The 24,249-nt window shown below is 40.8% G+C and overlaps 3 protein-coding genes across 3 annotated transcripts in view; 2 read left to right on the top strand and 1 right to left on the bottom strand.

Annotated features, from left to right (window-relative positions):
* LOC125770974 (CUGBP Elav-like family member 4) overlaps positions 1–10,191 on the bottom strand; it is a 468,092-nt gene extending 457,901 nt beyond the window's left edge. The window contains exon 1 of the mRNA XM_049441119.1: positions 9,948–10,191. The gene's annotated coding sequence lies outside the window, so the exon portion shown is untranslated. The remainder of the gene's footprint in view (positions 1–9,947) is intronic.
* A 5,534-nt stretch (positions 10,192–15,725) lies between these two features.
* On the top strand, positions 15,726–20,265 carry LOC125770932 (membrane-associated protein Hem). Its single transcript, XM_049441023.1, has 2 exons — positions 15,726–15,872; positions 16,291–20,265. Exon 2 carries the CDS (start codon positions 16,443–16,445, stop codon positions 19,806–19,808), a length of 3,366 nt encoding a protein of 1,121 aa, XP_049296980.1. The 5' UTR covers positions 15,726–15,872; positions 16,291–16,442; the 3' UTR covers positions 19,809–20,265.
* Positions 20,266–20,919: 654 nt separating this feature from the next.
* Positions 20,920–23,804, top strand: LOC125770956 (transmembrane protein 161B). The gene is made up of 7 exons (XM_049441090.1): positions 20,920–21,239; positions 21,450–21,827; positions 21,906–21,985; positions 22,082–22,297; positions 22,367–22,483; positions 22,549–22,689; positions 22,754–23,804. The coding sequence occupies exons 1-7, from the start codon at positions 21,237–21,239 to the stop codon at positions 23,370–23,372; spliced, it is 1,554 nt and encodes a 517-aa protein (XP_049297047.1). The 5' UTR covers positions 20,920–21,236; the 3' UTR covers positions 23,373–23,804.
* The last annotated feature ends 445 nt before the right edge of the window (positions 23,805–24,249 follow it).

Genomic DNA, 24,249 nt, shown 5'->3' with positions numbered 1-24,249 from the left:
TTTCTTCTTTTGTTTTTTTTTATGTTTTACAAAAGTACAACAACATGTCTTGTTCCAGTTCAGTCACCATTGTACGTGGGTTTGTTGGATTCATATATCTGAGAATGATATGTGAATTCGTAGGGGATTTGGTTTGTAATGCATGGCATTTTGGGATCTAAAGTAAGAGACCGTTTACTTCAACTAACCACAAAATGTGGAAATCGTGAAGAATTATTGTTAAAAAATAAATAAAAAAATTTTAACCTCTTTGCATTGTAAGTTTTTCCTATTGGTATAAGGATTTAATTTTCGTTTTAGTTTTGATTGAAATGCTGACTTAAAATAAAATTTAATTTTAAATTATTGATTAACAATCAATTGATTAACATTAATTAATTTAACAACCCTAAGAGTTTAACAAAATAATTTTGTTTAATATAAGTTCTTAGGTTGTAATATCCTGAATGGTTATTTTGATAGAGTTTATACTTAATAAAAACTAAATTTAATATTTTGAATTATTATACCTTGCAAGACCTAGTTTGATTACTTGACCCTTTTAAAAGAATTAACAGTAGTATGAAAAGAAAACTTACATAAAAGTGAAGTGACAAATATGAAAACTTGCTATAAAGAAACCGAAAACGGGGCCGAAGGGAGGACTGACAATAAAAGTAGACTCTCCAGACAGGAACTATTAACATAGAAAAACACAACCTAACTTGCAAAAATTGTGATAAAAAACATAAATTAAAAATAAACACAAAAATAATGATAACAAAATGTTGAACAAGATTTTGCTTTTTGTTTGAATGACTGATACTTAGTTAGTTTAACATTTTTACCAAATATTATATAAAAAAGATTTAAAAGTACATTTTTATAAAAAGTTCGGAATGTTATTTCGTAAGTGATGCAAGTTTCATCAATAAAAAATCTTAAAAATTTTAAAACATGAAAATTTTAAAACATTAATTAGACCATTGAATCTATAATATTTAAGAAAAATAAAAATATATCCTCCACATCGAAACGCTTTTCATCAAAACCCTAGTCCCTGTTGACCCTTCTTTTTTGCACTCTGTCAAAGTTTAAACCGATAAGCAATTGTTGGGCATTTAAATAATCAGGCGCACAATTAAATCATCACATATGCATATGCAAATTCACCTAAGAAAGATATTTTGCGTAATCGAGATACGTAAACCTTCACCGGCAAGACATGCGTTTTTATCGCCCGTCCCGAATAGCACATCGCTGCTACTTAATTCATCAAAGCAGATATCTCCCGATCTTACATGGAGTCTCACACTTGCAAGCCCTTCGAAACGGACGACTATCATTAAGGCAGCAGCCATATCCAACCGCATCAGAACCATTGTCGATGTAATCCAACAACCATCCGAACCCTTTTGTTGCGTGTAACTTTGTTGAAAAGCACACACACATCCACACACGTGCACCAGTGTCGGTGTTTTCATAGTGAAGTTAATTATAATGCATGCATTTAATTACATAGCTTCTGTGTAGAGGTTGAAGATGGATTCCTTCACGTCAAGCACAACGTCATTCTCAGTGCCGAACCCCCAGCGAGTGCCGTACACCGGGAACCGTCTGTTTGACTTCGCAAAATAAGACTTCAATAAAATTTATTCATACACATACTTTCATCAGCTGTATGGCCACGGCTCCCGCCAGTCCCACACAATCCAGCAGCGGGGAAAGATTTGAAGCGGGAAGAATATGAAAACCAACAAACAGTGCCAGTTGCCTAGCACAATGTAAACGATGCACCGTGCGAGCAGAAATCAAGATCAAACTTTATTAATTTACATTTCCAAGCATATTTCATCCGTCAAGATGCTAATTAAATATTCATACCCGCTGCATGAATTGCAAACGCATCGAATCGCGCACTGCAACATCATCGCTTTTTACTGCCAGCAGAACCATTCCATGCACCAGCATTGCATCGAGTGTGTCTGTGTATTACCCGCTTCCCAGTTCCGGAGCCCTTTCGGTCATTAGCTTTCGGTACCAGATGTTGAATAGCTTGGCAGAATATTGATGCTTCGAGCATCAGCAGCAGCAAGATCTGTTTTTCCATCGTTTTCAACTTTATCTCACATGCACCAACAAAAAAAAAACGCTCAATAGATCAACTTTGCCGATGCATTTCCATTCGCTGTCAAATCCAATTTCGCTCCTGCATGGCAAAAATAACGGCTACCAAGACTGTAGGTAGCGTACCGGAGGGTGTGCTTCAAAAATTAACTATCAGCATGTATTCATTATTTGTACAAACCACGTCAATCAGCTTCAGCATCAGCATCATCTCGGTACTTGAGATTGCTGGTTTGGGATGAATTACTCAATCGTAATCCTTTACTCGAAATCAACCAATTAGTACGGGATGCCAAAAAAAGGGGCTGAAAAGTGATTGCTTTCATTATTAGTGGCCGTATACAATGTGGGTGAAAAAATGATATGTTCGTTTTGTAATCAGTAAAATAAAATTTTACAAGAAAGTAAACAGACACAGAAAAGGATATTAAAATAAGTAAATATAAAATAAGAGCAAAACACAAAATCCCAAAGTGTGAAATCTTTAAAAAAAGAAAAAAATGTAAAGATAAATTTTAAAATACAACAAAATAAAAGATATCAAGCACTGTTAAAAACGAAAATTTAAACATAAAAAAGAACCAAAGAAAGAAAGTTAAAGTAAAAAAATATAAACAAAAAAGAAAATATAGAAACTTACCAACCAAAACGAACCAAAAAGCACTTAAAACAAAAAGAATTTGTTAATGTGGTGCCACAGCTTTCACCACTCATCAACTCAATCTTCATCAAAGCACCTTAAGACCAATGAGGCCTAATTGCCGCTCCGTATAATAACTTTCGCCACTAAACCAACGGGCTCATTAGCGTTGCAATAGCTTGAAAATGATAAAGAAATTGAAATAAATTTCTGTTTTGCCTATCACCATAATTGGACGACTAATAACACCACCAACCAGGCGTCTCCATCGAAAAACCGGTGTAGCGGGAAATTCAGAAGCAAAAGAATAACATCAACAAAAAAATCTCCATCCTTTCCGGATACACTTTTACCGGGAAACTCATAAAAGAACAATGGCAAACCGAAATTCCCAGGCCAAACAAGGCTGTGCCCAAGGGTTCGGCCCCAGTCAGGATGTGTCTGCCAGTCATCAATTTTCTCGGAAAAAGCAACAATTAGCTATAAATGTTTCCATAGTTTCCAGTTTAATTTTATTTAAATGGCATTTTTCCTTCCGCTACGATCTAGGGCATCGGGGAAACATTTCCATTTCCAGTCGAGTGGGACCAAAGGGGGGGAAAATATGGGCCTCACATTCAAACCAAACCCCACAAATGGCACTGATACTCACATCCAGAGCTGTATACTCTGTTGCTTAGCAGTCGTTATTTTTAACCGAACAAAAGGATGAGCACCAGCACCCGTTATTCGCCCCATTGCTACAATGGAAATCCCAACCCCAGTGTACGGGAAAACACCGGGAGTTTCCCGAAAAATAACGCATCATCGGGCAGCATGGGGAGGGAGCAAACGTTGGCAAACGTTGGCCAACTTTTCACCATCAATTTGAAAAACAAACTGGACACAAACTGTGCTGTGCCTAAGAGAAGGAAAATCGGATTCGATGCTTCTCCAAACGCTTCTCCGTAAAAAAAAAATGGGGGAACCCGGGGTGCGACTGCCCAAGCAAACCGTGGCCAAACTATCCCGTTTTGGACAGACACTCTGTTACACTGGCCAAACACTGTTCTGGGGAATGGGGTGAAAGTTTTCTTCATTGTCCTGGTTACCCAACTGCTGATGGTCCACCAGTGTCGGCCTGCTTTCTCTAAACTATGTCTCTATTTTACATATTTTTTTTCCTTCCTCACCTAACCGTTACCTCCCAACGCCATATCTTGTGCCGGAAAAATTGAATATTTATTACGTCACATATGGCGCTGGTGTATGGTTTTGTTGGCTACAGTTATCCGAACAATTTATTACACTTTTTCATCACCTTGCCAAATTTCCAGTCCAGCATCATCCGTAAAATGCTGTCCACCTTTTTTCTTTTGCCTATTATTTTGGCAATGTGCTGTGGCCATCCGAAATGATTCATTCATCCGTTTTGACCACTGCCAAAAAAAACGGGTTGTAGCAACAGCAAACGGATGGAAAGAATTCTTAAAACTGCTTGCAAATATGTCATTCTTTGTTGGACTTTCCGGCCAATGTTCGATACTGGTCGAAGTTTACCTTTCCGAGCCAAAAGTTGAACGATTGTAATAAATTAATAGCCATAATTGGATGCAAAACGGTCAAGTAAGTTACACTACATCTAACGCCCATCATCAAATCATGTGCGGAATCGGAATTATGCCAAAAAAGAAATTTAATGGTGAAAGTTTTCAGCAATGTTAGTAAAGAATTTATCAAATTGTTCCAACAATTTACAATTCTTCAAACTATTTATAATATTAATAAACTTCATTCTGTTTAAAACAATGTCCAAAAACGAAACAACGAATTATTTCTCAATTCTCCAAAGGTGTTGTTAGCATTATAAATCTAACAACCGACACCCGAGCTATTTGGGCAGGTGAAGAAAATTGATTTTAAATGTTTCGGCTTACGGTGGAAGTTAAATTGAAATCCATATCTACATCACCTACCCGTAAGCGTAAGCACAATTATCGACTATCCCATCGGATTTTATTAATTATCAATTAATTACGCTTTTTACATTCGTGTCGGTGTGTGTATGTCTGTAACCATCTACCACCATCTCACACCATCACGAGGGTGCGGTGGAACATGTGTCAGGATTAGAACATCTACCGAAAAACCCCAACAACCGGCTTCTGGCTCGCTTATACCGGCCACCCATCCTACCAACAAACGGGGATAATGAAATGCTTAATGTTATTATGATAATGTGCACATCGAGCTACTATAGCTGCCGCTACTAGTTTTGCTCTTTGTCCTCATCCGTACACACACGGCCACACATAGTCACACATACAGGGCAAAACCCATCGCTAAGCATGCCAAAATCCCTAAAGCGTCACAAATGTTAATATGATGCAGCACAGGGTTAGAGCATGATGGAGGGCAGATTGAAGTGACGCACCGGAAACGGGGTCTTGAAGGTGGAACCAGGCAGGCCTGATGTAAACGCCATCCCACAGTTGAACGCGTGGCCGGGTCCAGAGAAGTCCTTAAATCCTAGATAATCCTTCAACTCCATTTAAGAACGTTGGCCGGAAAGTGTGCTTTCTGGGAGGCTTCGAAGTACCAGCAGCAGCAGAAGCATAGCTCATTAATTTCGTCGTTTCCAGCGCTGGAAGTATCAAGTAAACAATCATCTTCTACAAGGTTGTGTTTTTTTTGCAAAATTGTGCCACGGCAAGAGAATGCTTGATACCGAAATGTGCTTATACGGCACGATGTAAAAATAACATTTTGGTCGTAGATGCGAGTCGAGTCTTTGTTTTTTAATCTCTAGGTTGTAGGAACCTTATTCGGAACATGTTTTTAATTTGTTTTTACTCATTGGTCTTGATTCGATTATTATTACAAAAGAATTACAGTGAATAAATCTTTCAAGGAAGAAATGACTAACATTTTACTATCGATTGTTTGGTGCATATTCTGTGAATTCTTAAGAATTGATATTTCAATTTTAGAATGGTCACACCAATAGTTCATCTCAATTTTGAATCAACAACGCCTCCACTGTCCATGTGCGCGACCAACAAAGACTTTACGGGGTGGGTCGTCCGGTGCCTATCGAATGGAAAAACCCGGTCCACCAGAGCCAGGCAAGTCTAATTCATCGAACTCGTCATTATAGAAAGTTTCGGCAGTTTTGGAACAAAGTTGTCTAATGTCTCAGAAGCGTAGAGGCAGCCGGATGATGTGTGTGATAAACGCCACCGGTTACACAAGACAGTACCGGGTATCAAATTCCATCTGGACTGATTTTCCGTCTACATGGTAAAAATAAGTATAGTAAGTTAGAAATAGTCGGCATTACCTTAGAAACTATTAAACCAAGAAGACAGCCAATTCCAGTTTCGATCAGGTGTCCGCAACAGTTGTTGAGAGAGAAGAATCTGTACCATTGTGCAATATATAATATCAAGAAGAAATTTTATTTCTTGAGGTTCAGGATGTACACTAGTATTTTTAAATAACAAAAGAGGTAGTTAAATTATTCCAAAATTGTTATTATTTGTTTTATGTAAATCTGGTTCTAATATAAACACTCTGCTGTTGTATTAATCGATACCTGTTTACTGTATTCTACCTACCTATCTACTTCATATACAAGAATGGATATAGACTAGAGTACAGTTAAGTTAACTATGGCGCCCAATATGTCCTGAAGGATATACTACCTAATAGACCAAAAACGATTAATTCTATATGTAAAAGAAGTATCTTGAGTTAACACTAAGATTCATCGGAGACTCGACCAGGGTGAACATTTTGAAGATCTTCTCGAATAACCAAACCCAGATTCTAAAATACGTTGATCACTTAATGGTATATTGATGAAACACTTATCTTTTTACTCGTCAAATTCGACACTTTCGTCCTCGATCATTGTCTTCGATTATTCCAGTGAAGTTATGCTCAGATAATTGACGAAAGACGGCAGGTTGTAAAATGTCTAGCTGAGAGATGCATCCAACTAAAAGACATGAATCGCCTTATTAGCAGATGATTATCCAAGGATCTAACAGGTAATGGAAAATGTCCTTAGAGGTCGTCCAAAACTCCACCAAATTGTTTCAGCAAAGTCTAGAATTATGCGGAATATGTATATCGCAAATATTTTTCACGCAGATCTTATTTTGAACATTTTTTCGCCTTCATGTGTTGATGGACAGGACAAAGACATCGTTATAATCATTAAATCTATGCGTTGTATGACGAACATGCGGCTCTCCAGTTTTCGGTGAGCTGCTCCATATCCTCAAAAGGACATCAAACAATCTAATCTGTAAAGCCTTTTTAGGCCATCCAGACGTACCACGAAGACACGAAGAAGTGGTAGATAAAATCTGAGATGGAGCAATGGTATATTGGTTTGTCCGTAAGAAAGTTTGCAGTAAGGATAGGAAAAAAGGACACTGATTAATAATCAGTACATAAGACTCCCAAAGAATACATAGAACATCAAGGGAATGGAACCAAGATATGGTAAATATCTTTGCAGTATGCTTTTCATCAAAATAACTATAATTATTCGTTTAAATAAGTAATTAATTTCGAAACTTATAAAAATAATTATGTGTAATATTGATGTCTATTTCCTCAATAACATCACCACACCATTACGGTCATGATAAACCATCACCACAGAAATAATATACTGACGATCGTATCGATTTGTAATTCACTCTAAGAATACACCGACCGACCTATTGTCCAACGTTGTCCGAACCGAAACCACACAAAAACACCCGCACACATCGAACCACGTTGAAAAACAAATGTTTTACGTACATTCACCAGCGCACAATCTTGATATGGGCTCGCAATATTGTAGCCTCTTTTTAATGAACAAAACCCTCATTCTCTGCCCTATTCCTGAAAATCCGTGTGTCCGTGTACTCGGTCCCAACTAGTACACGGACCAGCAGTAACAGTAAGCGAATGTGCAATGTTTGGCGTAACATAATAGACTTCCGTGATGTGTACCGGGAGGGGGGCGGACCTGATGTCGTACAGTATTAAACTACCGGGCCCTGCCCCCTAACTACCGAGGGTTGTACCGGTACGTTCCAAGGACCCAAACGCTTTGCCCAAACCCGACCCGGCCAATGGAATGATTACTCTGCTTGGTGCTTCCTGTTTGTTCCAGCCCATCCGAATCGGTGGTTGGCCGGTGGCTATTCATCAATAAAGGAACCTCGCATCCGCCAACCATCGGTACCCGTGCTACGGAAGAAGAATGTATTGGCAAAATGAGAACTATATTTTCAAAACGATTTGCATGAATTATGCTACACTCAAACGGCAAACCCTGAACTTGCAAGCCATTCGTTACAGTCCGTGCCTGTCCTTCCAACCAAAGCACAAACTGTTTCGACAAATAATTTTCTTCAGCGCAACAAAACTTTTCCCATGGCAATTGTTTCCCACCTCGTTCTTCCTTCACTTCACCTTTCCCCTTTTTTTCCTGTTGCCGGGGAGCAGCAAAGGGAACACCAACAGGCGTAACGATCGTAGGCGTATCGTAGTACTAACTCCTGGACCGAAAACCGACCGAACCGGTGTTGTCGGTGGTGTTGGTGGCTTTGGCTTTTTCGTTTTAAATGGTCTATTGAGAATTAATTTACAGTAATATAATGCCAATGTTGGTAGAGCATAATTAAATGATAACATAACAATCATAATAATGCATTGCCGTTCGATGCCGACCAGTGCAGTGGACCGATCCTGATAGCGTGTTCGGCAGGTCCGGACCGTATATATGTATATAGAGTACCGAAACCCGAAGTGTGGAACAACAACGCTGCATTCGGCCCCGTTTGGCATCATCATGCGGGCTGCCATCTAGCAAAACCGAACCCGGTTGCTGTTTTGACAGCTACTGGCAAACCCGGTGTGCCATTGTAGTAGCGATCGGTTTATGGAAACACTTGTTTGGGGCTTTCGTGGGCCTGCGTGGGGAGTTGGAGAGTCCAAAATCCGAAGAAGACAATCTCCACCAGTTCGCAACATGATGCATGGCGCTTCTGTACACGTTTGTTAATCCCACCCAATAAAGCGTATCCTTCGATCGATTTCGACCGAAACGGTATGTGTACAACGTCCCCCGGGGACCGCTGGGGACTATTATCAGTCTCTCAGGCCGTGCAGAAATTCCGCGATACGTTACGACCAGCATTGTCGCATGTCTTGACCACCGTGCGCGTCTTCGATGGGGCAATAATTTTATAATTGTTTTTAAAGCTTTCACATTATAATTTATTATTAATTACAGCCACATTATACGGCCGATGATTTACGTTCATTTGCCAGCTTTTTGGGCAATGGGTTTCGTTGGGGGTGGAAAATTTGCCTACCGGCAGACGCGTATTACCTTTTCGGATGGAACGGATTCCAACAATTATGGTGATCCCGAGAAATTTCGTTCTGCTCATGACAATAATAACAACAGCGTGCATAATCAGGCTTTCATGCTGTCACGTGTGGCCGGGAAATTCCAGAAACACCTAAAGGAGCGGTTTGGGATTTACGATACGCGGTGCAATCTGTTATGGGGTCCTTATTATGAATTTGTTCCCACTATCTGGTATAATGGCAGGTTTGGAGATGTGTGTATATAATATATTTTTTAATAATTTCTTTCATCTAACTAATTACAGAAAATTAACATAACAAAATGACGCACAATAAACATGCAAAGAAGAAGAAGATGTTTTTGATTGAATAATTTCATGAAAAATATTCAAGTAATAATATAAGCCATAATAAAATTTCTTCAGCAATCGTTCAATTCAGCAGATCTAAAAGTCCTTGGAAAAGACTCAGAGGGAATTGGAGACGTTGTGTAGTGGTACCTCGTAGTTTTTCAAAAAATTCAATCCAAATGTTGTTTAGGTGATCTTATGGATAAGAAAATTGTGTTGTGTTAAATTCACACGTTGTAAACAATTTATTTTTTGTAAAAAAAAATGTGAAAATTGTGTTTTGAAACACCTTTACGGTAATTCCATCCTTTACAAACCAATGTTTGAGCACCTGGTTGAACTTTACTTTAATTTACTTGAGCTTTGAGACTAGCTTGTGTTTAGCCTTATACGAAATATACGACAATTTAAATTCAATTAATTGAAATTTATGAATTGCTACTAGTAAAAATCTTACTTCTAATATTTCTGATTGAATTTGGTTTACTTACCCGGGTTAGTTTATATGCTGCATATTTTACTTCTTTAAACCTAAGGAAAGCATTTATTTCGGAAGATAATACTGCTTCTTCGCGCCCCATTTGCTATGACACATTGGCATATTTTTTTTACTTCTTTCACTTACACACATTTAAACACATTTACACACATTTAAAACATCACACTTGCCTACAATGGCATCATTTTTCAATACACTAATTCACACAACAAGCAATAAACTTGTTGAAAAATATTCATCACTTTTAGGGCACCAAAAAACAATCAACACTAGTAACACATTTTTTTTATTCACAAACAAAGGGAACCGCTGTCCACAACATGTACCGAAATTTTTTTTTTTTATTATCTACGAAATAACTTTTTTAGTTCCGAAACAAAGAAAAACCCAAACACCATAAGTTTATGCCATGGTTTTACGATAAACCTCGTTGTCAAAATGCACTGCACAATACAAACGCAAATAATTTGTCAGCTTAGTACACGCATCGTACACGCACTGATTATAAATTTGCTTACTCTCACACACACGTACCCTGGCAGGTGTAGCGTGCAGCATACTGCGTTGACCACAACGAGGACCTTAACGTTGGAGTAAGAACGCAAGAGAGTACTTACATTGCGTGCGTATGTAAGCGTGAGATACAAACAGAATCTGGTTATCTCATAAACACGATCACCGAGATACGGTTAGATCTGAAATTCAATAGCAAAAGTGGTAATAAGGAGGTAAACGCGCTACCTCAATACACAATTTCACACGCGTCTCACACGTTATTTAATCGTTTGTTTAAGTTTTTTTTACAATCTTGTGCAATCGATTCAATCAACGAGCGATAAAAATTTACATTCCCTAAAGTATTAGCTGCGGAAGACGGTGGCGTTCTTCTTTCACTTACACAATTTAAGCTTTGGTTTATTGAAAAGACCACACTACTGACACAAACCAAGCCAAACGCTGGCTATAATTTGTACACGTGCATAATAAAAATCTTCACTGTTTAACATCACATCAACAAAAGAATTGATATAATAACCATTGTTCTATGGAATATGACCCTCGAGGATCACTTTTTGGTACGAAAAAAACAATGCCTGTAATTTTTGTTGCGTACCGACTGCTCTTTTGTCACACCTGAAACGCATTGCTGTCCGATCGCTACTGATCACATTTGCTCCTTTTCTCTTCTGATTGATCTCTTCTGCTTCGTTATCACACTTACACAACTATAATTGTGCCGAAGCGGATATTTCGCAACTTATTCATTCGCACACGAATGAAAAAGCTTCGTAAAAAATCATCTCATCACAGTTTCATCTCATTTGTAGGCTTAGCTTAACTTAGCTGTGCGAACTCCTCTTAAACGGCTGAACCGATTTGTATAAAATTTTCGCTGAACGTTCGTTAGGTATGAGAATAGGTTTACCGCTACTTTCCGTTTCGCTAGGTGGCCTATGGCCAATAGTATGAGTTCTTTCTGTTTTTCCTACGGGAGTTATCAAGTAGGCATAGCCATTTTTTCAACACGAATAATGTTGAACACTACTGAAACAAAAAAGTTCTAACGAATAAATCAATCAAAGTAGGTACACTCTCTCCCTCTCTTCTTGGCTTTTAACGACCTTACAGGTCACGCCGGCCATTTCTGGCTTACTAGACTTATTTTTACCACGTAGCCGGATAGTCAGTCCTTGCTACGGGGGGACGGTCCGGATGGGATTAGGCAATTTTATTCAATAAAGCGTAAAGTGAGTTATAAATAAGTAAAAAGAAAGTGTGTAAATAATTAAAAAAATGCTATTTAGTGATTTGCGGCTCAGTGGTATATGTGGAATCGGCGCCTTACACGGAAGGACCTGGTATTAAATCCCAATCGTCAAGGAAAGCCATAAATGCCCCCTGAAGTAACAGAAAAGAAGAAGAAGAATCACAAAAAAGAAGAAAAAATTGCTTTGATCGGGAATATCATTTGGATTAAGAATGGCAATAATTTAAGAATTTTCAAATAATCAACGATATTCTCTAATCGCCTAATCGTTTAATAATACCACACGAATCAAGATTGAACACTCAAAATGTTTGCTTTAATTACAAAAGGCATGGCAATTACATTACATCAGGGCAAAGCTAGGTTTGCCGGGTAAGCTAGTTTTATCATATACATTACAATATTGAACAAAGCTCTGTTTTGTGAAACATACAGTAGACTGAATGCTTTGGGTAAATTATTACAAAAATACAATTTTTTTTTCTCGAACAAGCAGCATCATAAATTTTTTTTACTCAGCCAGCTGTCCGAGTGTGGTCTTATTGTATTTAAAAAAATTTATTACTTATATAGTAATCCTTTACAAGTTCTTCAGTCTGCCAACCACTGGCAAATAATTTAGAACAGAGATGATGTGACGTTTTGTTTTTACCCAAAATTAATTACATCCACATCCAACCAGTGGGCTCAGTCGCAATAATACCAGAACTGGAAGTTCTAAGGGTGGCTTTTGAAATGAAATTCTCTCATCCGAATCGATCGCTTTCGAACAGGCCCCGATAAGACCACCATCGGGATCGGGTGAGCTATAGCGTGAGAGTTGAAAGTTGTGCAACGTACAATCGTGATCTACTTTTGATTGGCTCTTTAATTACGATCGCTTATCAATGCTTACCCAGTGTCCTGTTCGGTAAGGTCGGCTTAGCTTTGAGAATTGTATCGAACCAACCCACACACAACAGCTTCTGCCAGTGACGTCAGTATCCGTATCGAAAAAGGATACCAACCTGGGTGGAAACCGTTGTAAAATGTAATTTCACTGTCGTAAGTCTTAGAAAGCATGTTGTGGTATTTGAAAATGATTTTTGATCCATTAATAAGAAGATTAATTAATAAATGTCAATCTTATCCTTGATGGTTTATCACGCGAATTGAAGCTTTAATTTACAATTACAAACAAAATGTGTACAAAACACATTTGTTGATTGAACGATAAACTACATAAACTCAAGGAAACTTTAGACAGGATTTTTGATATCACTCGAACCTAAAATATGCTTCAATTAAAATTGATTGGTATAATTTATAATCTATTTTTTGGCATTTCCTTGTCCTCTTAAAGCTCCAGTCTACTTAAGCTAATTAAAAAATGAACAAAGAACAAAAAATAACTGAAATAAAGCAGAACCCTGCTGATACTACAATATTTCAAACCAAAATCAATTTATTTTAAGCTTCTCGCGACAATGTGCAACGATGCTTACAAGCTTCGTAAATTGATCTGCTCAGTGGACTAACTAAGAAAGCAATTTACATTAGCAATTTCTCCTACTTATGCCCATGATAAATGGCCGTTGCTACCATCTCTTACGTATTATTATAATTAACAATTATAATGTTTATTACTTATTACTTATTATCTTTCTAATATTTCTTTTAACAAACGAAGTGTCTTTGCTTTATTTCTAACTTTTTCTTGCACTCTTTGATCAATATTTTTTGCAGGTTCCTTTTTTTATCCTTTAATAACTGTCTCTTTTGGTTTGTTTCTTCCTTTTTTTCTATGTGTGCTAAAGTTTTCCTTTACCTTTAGCTGTCCGTTAGTCGTTATTTTATGTTTAATGATTTTCGTGAATTGTTTGAAAGTAAATCTACTCAATTTTTTATACTTTAAACTTCTTGACTTTTGATGACTGCATGGCACATATTTTATTAAGTGTTTTAATTATGTTAACCTTAAGATTAGTAGAACTTTTTATCAGTAGAACTTGTAGCTTTTATCAAAGAACTAAACTAAATAATTTTAACGGTCTTGATATCCGTCATTAATATGAGAGTTTTTAATAAATAATAGAATAAAGCCCATGTTTTATTTTTCTTTTTTTCATATGTTCCGATTATCATGAAAAGATTTCACACAAAACCCAATTCCGTACTCAATGTCACAAACACTCGATTACTGGCCAGAGCTGCCTGTTGAACGTTGATTTCGCTTCAACACCCGACTCTTGGACTCTTGAAATTGCAGCTAAAGCAATGCCGATACCAAAGCCAGTCCGATTGGCCCTAGTTGAAACGAATGATGAGAGCATCGACCCCACTACCAGTACCAGATGTATTCATCGTCGTCGTTCTGCCTCGTCAACGATGTCAATGATAAAATCCACTCCCGTCTACAGATACCGGAGAAGATTGTACCCGTACTGTCCACGGTCCACGCAGGGTTACCGTTAAATTCGTAATCATTTTCCGGCCCAACCAAGATCAACTCAACAGATACCTCACAGCCGGCCGCTTTCTCTCGATAAATGGAGAGCCTTTTCGCCGAATCTGGAGGGACAGGCACAAAAAAGGCATGAAGTTTGAAAAAAAAAAAGGAAATCGGTTGATAATTCCATTCATGTCTCGAGGTTGTTGCTGCCTCGGGTAGTTCGACCACTTTGCCAATTCTCTTTTGGGTGGTGTGTTATGCTATTATTATTGTTTTTGGACCCCCATTCTTCTCGTACCGTGTTCAAGTAGCGGGTACAAAATGGACCAACATTTTTGCAACAAATTGTGAACCGGGAATCATACAAAAAAAACAACACACAAGGCACAGAAACAGTTTCCAGCTCGCAGAAACGGAAACAGATAAATAAAATTAAATATTCAAGATACTGAGCCGGGAGATGTGTTTTTAAGCAGCAGATCATAACTTTCCCACTCACTTTCACCGGATCCGTCCAGACCTTTCCAGTATACTTGACAGTTTCTTTCGAGTATTTTCCACGAGTTTTTTTTTTTGCTCTCCGGTCAGCACGGAATATTGATAAGCACGTTGGACGGTAAGGGATCGCTCCAGGATCCAAGAGCGAATAATAATGGATTCCGGTCGGGATTCAAATGGTTGCCTTTTTTCGTACCAGACGTCTATCCTGTGCTGGACGGCAAGAAGATGGTACAGCAGGAACTTTTTACGTTATTGTGCGGACTGACGGATTATTGAGTGGACGGTTTGTGTCCTTGAAGGCGATGGATTAACTCTTTTCGACCAATTTGAATTTGAGTGAATAGAGGTTATGCGATTTCGTTGATAAAGAGGATACGATGATGATACCGTTGATGGTGGGACTAATCAGGATTTGAATTTTTTCAATTTTTCCCTCGTTTTTCAGGTTTGGTTTTCTGTTGTTAGGTAGAGATGAGGATCGTATAAATAAGGTATTAATGAACTTATACCGGAAGTTGTGGTACATTTTCATAAGGTTTATGTAATTATTGCTATGGAAGCGTGAAGACTGCAGACATTTTCAAAAACTAGGTATCTTAGTGTTTCTATTCAAGTTCTATTTCTATCTGACTGAATTAAAGTTATACAATACCCGATTTTTATAAAACACTATTGGTACTTAAACCCCTCTATAGCTAATTCGGTTCCTGTAGAAACTAATTCGGTGAATTGCATTCAGCGGACCAAACGGATTTTCGTGAAAATTGTTTTTCCAATTTCATCGCTTATCACAGGCAAGCACCAGACGCATGTAGTGTAGACAACAATCTTACCGAAGCAGATCACTCAACAGGTGGCGCTGCTGTCGCGAAGCTAAATCACACTGGGTATCTAGGAAATGTTAAAGTCATATGGAATCTTTCGAAAAATGTAATGGAAAATATTACTTGTTAATTTGCTTTTCTTTCTCTAGATGAAATTAAATTAAAAAAATCCATTTTATTTCAACCATCATCCAACAATCGCGTTCTTCTTCTTTTAACGAAGGTAGCCGAAGTTTGACAGCACATGTCAAACTGTTTTTTACACCCTCTCGTGACGTTTGTGTTTGTGTGGAGCATTCACGGATGCTGATTGTGCTGCTGCTGAAAATACAAAGTGTTTTATTGATACCAGAACCAGAAAATCTACATAAAAAGTGTTTATAAACGTGTGAGGTAATGTTCCGTTCTATAATTAAACAAAAACAACGCACCGTTTGTGTTGTTACCGGTGCAAATAAGTCACCAGCTTCGTGGTACAAATGCTTGTCACGGACTCGCCCAGTTTTTTTGCGTCCCACCTCTCTAACCCTCCCTTGAATTCGTCATACCAATGTAGTACAAATAGAATTGAAAAAAATAATCATCCCCCGCCGTGTGGATGAGTAAAGCACGGTGCATTTGTTGATGCTGGCACGAGCAGACACCGCGTAAACGAGAGCGAAAACGGAAGGGAAAATATTAAATTCATAGAACTGCGAACACGCATCGTCCACTTCCCGGTCCAATGATTATTTGGTTTAAACTGCCCCTACACCGTTTCCGTTGATTAACATTCTTTTCATTCTTCGCACGCCGCCCCTTCCCATTGTAGGTTGGTACTGTACCGTGGCGTAACGTAAACGAAGCAAACGTTCAACGCATTCAACGGCAAGAGAGATGCATTAGTCAGAGAAGACTGCAGATGAAATTGGCCCCATTTACACCGACACATCATTAGCAACAACACTAACCGCAAGCTAAACAATGGCACGCCAACTGAATCCAAACCAGCAGAAGATTGCCGAAAAGCTGATCATTTTGAATGATCGCGGTGTGGGCATTCTGACGCGCATCTACAACATCAAGAAAGCATGCGGAGACACCAAATCCAAGCCCGGCTTTCTGTCGGAAAAATCGCTCGAATCGTCGATCAAGTTTATCGTCAAGCGCTTCCCAAACATCGACATCAAAGGGCTGACCGCGATCGCGAGCATCAAGTCGGAGATAATTAAATCGCTTTCGCTGTACTACTACACGTTTGTCGATCTGCTCGACTTTAAGGACAATGTGTGCGAGATCCTTACGACGATGGATGCGCTCCAGATACATCTGGATATTACGCTTAACTTTGAGCTGACGAAGAACTACCTCGACCTAGTGACGACGTACGTGTCGCTGATGATATTACTGTCGCGCGTGGAAGACCGCAAAGCCGTGCTCGGTCTGTTTAATGCCGCGTACGAGATGCAGCACAGCCAGAGCGATCAGGCATTCCCGCGGCTTGGGCAGATGATCATCGATTACGACATGCCGATCAAGAAGATGGCGGAAGAGTTCATTCCACACCAGAAGTTGCTGTCGAGCGCGATCAATTCGCTGACGAAGATTTACTCGATGCGTAACCTTAGTGCGGAAAAGTGGCGCGAGCTGCAGGTGCTGAGCCTGATCGGTACGCCCGCGATGCTGCTGAAAGCGACCAAAACGGATACGATGTCGTGCGAGTACATATCGCTGGAAACGCTCGATCGGTGGGTAATCTTTGGACTGATGCTACATCACCAGGCACTGATGACGCAAGGGTTGGTGAGCAATATGTGGATTTCGGCGCTTGATTCGAGCTGGGTTGTGGCGTTGTTCCGCGATGAGGTGATCTACATCCACCAATACATACAGACCAACTTTGAGGGCATGAAAGGATACGGTAAGCGCATTTCGGAGGTGAAAGAATGCTACAACCAGGCCATTCAGAAGGCGGCCCTATTGCATCGCGAACGGCGCAAGTTCCTGCGTACGGCTCTGAAGGAGCTAGCCCTTATTATGACCGATCAGCCGGGTCTGCTCGGTCCGAAGGCGCTGCTCGTGTTCATTGGGTTGTGCTATGCGCGGGATGAAATTTTGTGGCTACTACGGCACAACGATAATCCGCCGGTTGTGAAAAGCAAGGGAAAATCAACGGAAGATCTGGTTGATAGACACCTGCCGGAACTGTTGTTCCACATGGAAGAGTTGCGTGCGCTGGTGCGCAAGTACAGCCAGGTGATGCAGCGCTACTACGTGCAGTATCTGTCCGGGTACGATGCGATCGATTTAAACTACCGAATGCAACAGCTGCAGATGTGTCCGGAAGACGAGAGCATTGTCCTGTCGTCGCTGTACAAAACGGCCACCAGCCTGTCGGTGAAACAGGTCGAAGACAATGAGGTGTTTGATTTCCGCGCCTTCCGGCTGGACTGGTTCCGGTTGCAAACGTTCATGAGCGCCAAATCGGCCGTACGAATTGCGGACTTCCCCGATCTTGCCCGGTTGCTCGATTCGATGGTATTCCACTCGAAGATGGTCGATTTTCTGGACGAATCACTCGTAGAAACGTCGGATCTGTCCATCTTCTGCTTCTACAACAAGATGTTCGAAGATCAGTTTCATATGTGTTTGGAGTTTCCGGCACAAAACCGTTACATCATTGCGTTCCCATTGATTTGCAGCCACTTTCAGAACTGTACGCACGAAATGTGTCCGGAGGAGCGACATCACATACGCGAACGATCACTCTCGGTGGTGAACATGTTTCTCGACGAGATGGCCAAAGAGGCAAAGAACATCATTACGACGATCTGCGACGAGCAGTGCATGATGGCGGATGCCCTGCTTCCGAAGCACTGTGCGAAGATTCTATCGGCGGCAGCAAATCGTAAGAAGAAGGACAAAAATAAGAAGCACATGGACGATATCCGGCGGCCGGGTGATGAAAGTTACCGCAAGACACGGGAGCTGCTCACTACGATGGACAAGCTACACATGGCACTGACGGAGCTGTGCTATGCGATCAACTACTGCCCGACGGTTAACGTCTGGGAGTACGCATTCGCTCCACGGGAGTATCTGTGTCAGCATCTCGAGACACGCTTTTCACGTGCCCTTGTCGGGATGGTCATGTACAGCCCGGATACGTCGGAGATTGCAAAACCTTCCGAGCTGCTAGCCTCCGTTCGGGCGTACATGAACGTGTTGCAAACGGTCGAGAACTACGTTCATATCGATATCACGCGCGTCTTCAACAACTGCTTGCTGCAGCAAACTCAACCTCAGGATAGCCACGGTGAGAAGACGATCGCGGCACTCTACAACACCTGGTACTCGGACGCACTGTTGCGGAAAGTCAGCGGAGGGAACATTGTTTTTTCGCTGAACCAAAAAGCCTTCGTATCGATATCGCCCGAGGGTTACATTCCGTTCAATCCGGAGGAATTTTCCGACTTTAACGAGTTGCGAGCGCTGGCGGAACTGATCGGTCCGTACGGTATTAAGCTGCTGAACGAATCGCTTATGTGGCACATTGCCAATCAGGTGCAGGAGCTGAAGCGATTGGTCGTCCAGAACAAGGAGGTACTGATGATACTGCGCAGCAACTTCGACAAACCGGAGATCATGAAGGAACAGTTCAAGCGGCTACAGCAGGTCGACAATCTGTTGCAGCGCATGACGATTATTGGCGTGATCTTAAGCTTCCGCCAGCTGGCCCAGGAAGCGTTGGTTGATGTGCTGGAGCAACGTGTACCCTTCCTTCTGTCGTCGATCAAGGACTTCCAAGAGCACGTACCGGGTGGTGATCCACTGAAAACCGTCTCGGAAATGGCTTCAGCAGCCGGTTTAAAGTGCAAAGTGGATCCCGCACTCTCGAACGCACTGAAGGCACAAAAGTCCGAACCGGACGAGAGCGATCATCTGAACATTTGTCTGCTGATGGTGTTCGTCGCGGTAAGCATTCCAAAGTTGGCCAAAAACGAAAACTCCTTCTACCGAGCGTCACTGGAAGCGCACACGAACAACACGCACTGTATGGCGGTGGCTATCAATAACATATTCGGCGCCATGTTTACCATCTGCGGGCAGAATGATATCGAGGATCGGATGAAGGAGTTCCTTGCGCTCGCTAGCTCTTCGCTGCTGCGGCTTGGTCAGGAATCGGACAAGGAAGCGATCAAGAACCGGGAATCCATCTACCTGCTGTTGGATCAGATTGTGCAGGAATCACCGTTCCTTACGATGGATCTGCTTGAATCCTGCTTCCCGTACGCACTCATCCGTAACGCTTATCATGCCGTGTACAAGCAGGAACAGCTGATGCATTAAAAAGACTTCTTTGTTTCGATCCCTCCGTTGTGACCAAATTTACTCGCTCGTAGGATTTCTGCTCTTCTCTCTCTTCCTCTCTATCTTTCTTCTTAAATCATTTGTTACGGCAATTCGGTATTTTTAATCACATTTATTTATTGCATTCATTTGTGGAACACGTTCGCTTTTCCATATGATGCATTTTTTTAGAGCAATTAGGAAAAAAAGGGAAACAAGTTCTGTATCGTAAAATACCTGTCGGCAGTTTGGTTAAGTTCTCGCTAAAGATTGGCCGTACGTGGCCCCCAGTAGCTCCATTGCCTTGTGCAACAATTACACTCATAAGGGAAAAGCATTTAATCGTAAAATGAAGAAACGAACATTCAGCAAAACATTACATATTGTAATCGTCATTTGGCAATATTTCTTATTTCGAATATGAAATAAACACGCTAGTTATAGCTTATTAATATAACATCAAGTTTCTTTCTTTAGTCTTCGGTAATAACATTTGAAACTAGTTCCGATGATTTTATTCGTTGTTTTGTAAAGTAGTTTTATCTGATCATATTATACTCGCATAAAGTATCGTACATCGTTTATATTGAATTTATTTGTTCTGGTTTGTCGAGGTAATGCCACGGTATCATAATGGAATCAAGCTTCCTGGGCCTTCTCTAGCTACTTCGTGGTTGTGGGTTATTGCCACTACCCCTTAATGGTTTACGTACCGGCTACTAAAGCCATTTTTCCATTATCTTTTTGGCTTAAGGACCTTACAGATCGTTCCGGCAATTTCTAGCTTACTATACTTATTTTTACCACGTAGCCGGATGGGATTTGAAACCCGTTCCTGTCGTGTGAAACTGGCGCCGTTGATCACATACTCCGCCGTGCCGTCCTTTATTCCCTACATCCCTTATTATGTCCTTTATATTGAATTGGAAATTAAACAAATCATCAGCCACGTGCATTTCCACGTTTAATAATTTAAACGGTGTGGCTGACTTCGTTAAGTTTGTTTTCGTTGAGTTGCGTATTTATAGCATACGTTTATTCTACGTAATTTAAGAAAAACTGCTCGGAATCTGTTTTTTAATAGTTAAATAATAATTATTCACTAATTGTAGTGAACTGTTGATGTAATATATTAATTTGTTATTTATTTTTCGTTATTTTTTCTATTCCTAGCTGTCAATCGCGTTGACCGTACACTTTCCCGAAAGCCGCTAACTGTCAACCAAGTCATACCAAAACATTACCACAGTAAAGTGATTGTTACGTGAAGATTCAATCAAGCCGAGCCGTGTCTAGTGGAATTGTGTATGAAAACGTGCTCATATCGGAGTTCCGTCTATATACGTTCCATCCACTAGTCATTAGTGATGCCGATTAGCACAAATCATTGACATACGCCCACATCTAGGATAGGATAAAAGCACCAGAATGGTACGATGGAGACACCAGGCTAGCTGGCTCGCACCTTAAAAACGCCCCGAATCGGTTGACCTATTTTTAGCGCAGCATGGTTCTATAATTAGTGCTAAATTAATAGCTTCCTCGATGCATTCGGGCGGCGTAAACCGGCGTTGTCTGGGTGAAACGTGCGCCGATGAATTATGATCCACCGTGTTAATTGGATGCTTTTCACTTTTCCAGGCACTGCTTGGCGCACAACTAGTAATCACGCTAATCATGGTCAGCGTGATACAGAAGCTGAGTCCACACTTTTCGCTAGCGAAATGGATACTCTGTTCCACGGGGTTATCGCGCTACCTGCATCCGACGGACGATGAGCTACGGAAGCTGTCGGGTGTGCCGCGGGAAAAGGTCAAAGGGAAGAAGGATAAACGCAATGGGCACCACCAAGCGAATGGTGAAAGATCGACCACATTTCACATTCCGCGCAGCCTGGACATACGGTTAGACACGATTCCAATCGCACCGTACGATATTGTGCATTTACGCTTCTACACCGAGTACCAGTGGCTGGTCGATTTTAGCTTATATTCCGCCATCGTTTATGCCACCTCCGAGGTACGGGAATGGGAACGTCGTTTTCCTTGCGAACGTGGAACTAATGATTTTCTTCACAATGTTTTTTTTTCTTTGTAGATTTACCATTTCTTCTATCCACTGAAAGAGGAGATCAATCTCAGTATGGTGTGGTGCCTTTTGGTTGTGTTTTTCGCCTTGTATCCTTTTCAAACAAAAACATTCCTTTATTTGAATATATGTTTCTTTCTTATTGAACTGCAATGAAATATTCCTTAACGAGCTTGTCCATACAGTAAACTGCTTGCCTCCCTCACGGTGCAATACTTCAAAAGTGAGGAATCGATCGGTGAACGATCCACTTGCATCGTTACGGGGCTAGCTTACCTGCTGATCGCGATGATCATTCTGATCGTGCCGGAGCACACACTGGAAGTGGGTCTGGATAAAGCATATCACAGCTTCAACACTAGTGCGTCAAGTTTCCTCGAAGGACAGGGGCTTAATTCCTCGTAAGTTTATTTTTATCTTTTTAAAAAAGGCAAAAGAATAATTATATTTCTTTCACTGTCTACTTCAAGTGGTCCTGCTTCGAAAATTGTGGTAAAATTCTTCATTGCTGTGAGCTGTGGCATCCTGGGAGCTCTGTTCACTTTCCCGGGGTTGCGTATGGCGCGTATGCACTGGGATTCGTTGAAGTACGTCATTTTGCAAGAATTGTGTTACGAAGAAAAAATTGATGTGCATGATCTTCTTTTTGTAGGTTCTGCAAAGATCGTCTATGGTTGAAGCTGGTGCTAAACGTTAGCTTTGCGATGCCATTCCTGTTGGTTATTCTGTGGATTAAACCACTTGCCCGGGATTATCTTACGGCACGCGTTTTCTCGGGCATGAGCTCACCAATGTAAGGATAATACTGATCGTATATTGCATACGGATTGATGATTATTTCCTTTTGCATGTTCCAGCCTATCCACGGAAGCGTTCGAAACGATCCGTCTCGGAGCGGTGGTAATCGCGGTCATTTTGCGCTTCCTGTTGATGCCCATCTACCTGCAGGCCTACCTCAACCTTGCGCACGATCGTGTGGAGGAGCAAAAGAAGGAAGCGGGTCGCATCACGAACGTCGAGCTGCAGAAGAAAATATCATCCATCTTCTACTATCTGTGCGTCGTCACGCTTCAGTACGTGGCACCAATCTTGATGTGTTTGTTCTTCGCCCTCATGTACAAAACGCTCGGCGAGTATACGTGGAGCGGTGTGCTCAAGCAGTCCCTCCCGCTGGACGAATGTTCCGCCGATTTGGAGTACGAAAAGGCATTGCTAGCAACGATGGCCAACGAACGGGCGGCCGTTGAAGCGCACGAATTTCAATCCATTACACCGGAAGGTGAACAGCTACCGGTGGAAGACAACATACTCACCACTGCCCAAAGTTTCCAGCTCTCGCTGCAAAGTCTAAAGTCCGTGTTCACCAAAGATGTGTACCGTGGGTTGTTTGGTTTCGCGACGTGGTGGAGCTGCTTCATTTGGTTCGCTGCCAGCTCACTCGGTATGGTTTATCAGTCGTACTTTACCAAATCGTGAGCATCCTAACCGTTAATCACCAATCACCATCGTCGGGTAGAGGGACGAATGTAGCGATGTAAATAGCGATCGAAAAAGTAAACCAATACCAGAACCATCCTTTATCATTTAAATCGTCGCTCCATTTTAAGTCGCTGGAAGTGCATTTTCATACGATGCAGGTGCGAGCATTTGTTCGTCGGTCGGAGATTAGTTTTAATTTTCCATTTGTGCATTAGTGGTTGATTTGTGTTTTTTTTTTACATCATTATGCCTTAAAACGACACTAACGCACATTTCGTTGTGGTTTTGTTTTTTTGTTTCTTTTCGTTTATTTTTAAATTTATAATTTATTTCGTTTTTTCCCCCCCATCGCTTGGACCTAAGTGAGTCAAACTGAGAAAGAGTCATTAGTGGGTTAGAAAAGAGTTCACAGAAACTGTCAATAAAAACCATTTTACTCTAAAACCAAAAAAAAAGTAATAGTTCGTACATCATCACCAACAACATCTCTAAACAAATCCATGCAAAAAAAGCGCTTAATGATTATCGTGACGAATTTAGTTTAAATTAGAATTTCCTCAACGCGTTGGTTCCGTTTAATTACACCATCTGCTTAGAAACACGTGCTATCAACTATGTGCGTAGGATGCAATAGACATGTTCCCTACACGGGAGGCCTAGAATGAAGATCAGTAAGTACTTCCACCTCGGGTGCGTTCTAGCGTGTTCTTTTTCGTTTCGCTCACCTGCGGCAGGGACATCGGGATGAGAAACATTGTACATCGGTTTCGATGACGATCATTCTAGAATCCTTTACGAGCGACCGACGGTCGTGGTTCAGGTTGGCCAGAAACGTTCGCCAAAGCCGATTCCGTCACTATTTCCGTCACAAGCC

This window comes from Anopheles funestus, chromosome 3RL (assembly GCF_943734845.2).
Source record: "Anopheles funestus chromosome 3RL, idAnoFuneDA-416_04, whole genome shotgun sequence".
Taxonomy (NCBI): domain Eukaryota; kingdom Metazoa; phylum Arthropoda; class Insecta; order Diptera; family Culicidae; genus Anopheles; species Anopheles funestus.
The sequence above is the reverse complement of the archived record's forward strand: the minus strand, read 5'-3'. Positions and strand labels throughout refer to the sequence as shown.

Excerpts from the sequence above, each read along its gene's own strand:
- LOC125770932 (XM_049441023.1), top strand. The coding sequence starts at position 16,443 with ATGGCACGCCAACTGAATCCAAACCAGCAGAAGATTGCCGAAAAGCTG.
- LOC125770956 (XM_049441090.1), top strand. Across the intron at positions 21,986-22,081 it reads TTGGTTGTGTTTTTCGCCTT|TAAACTGCTTGCCTCCCTCA; the intron begins GTATCCTTTTCA and ends TTGTCCATACAG. Across the intron at positions 22,690-22,753 it reads TCGGGCATGAGCTCACCAAT|CCTATCCACGGAAGCGTTCG; the intron begins GTAAGGATAATA and ends TGCATGTTCCAG.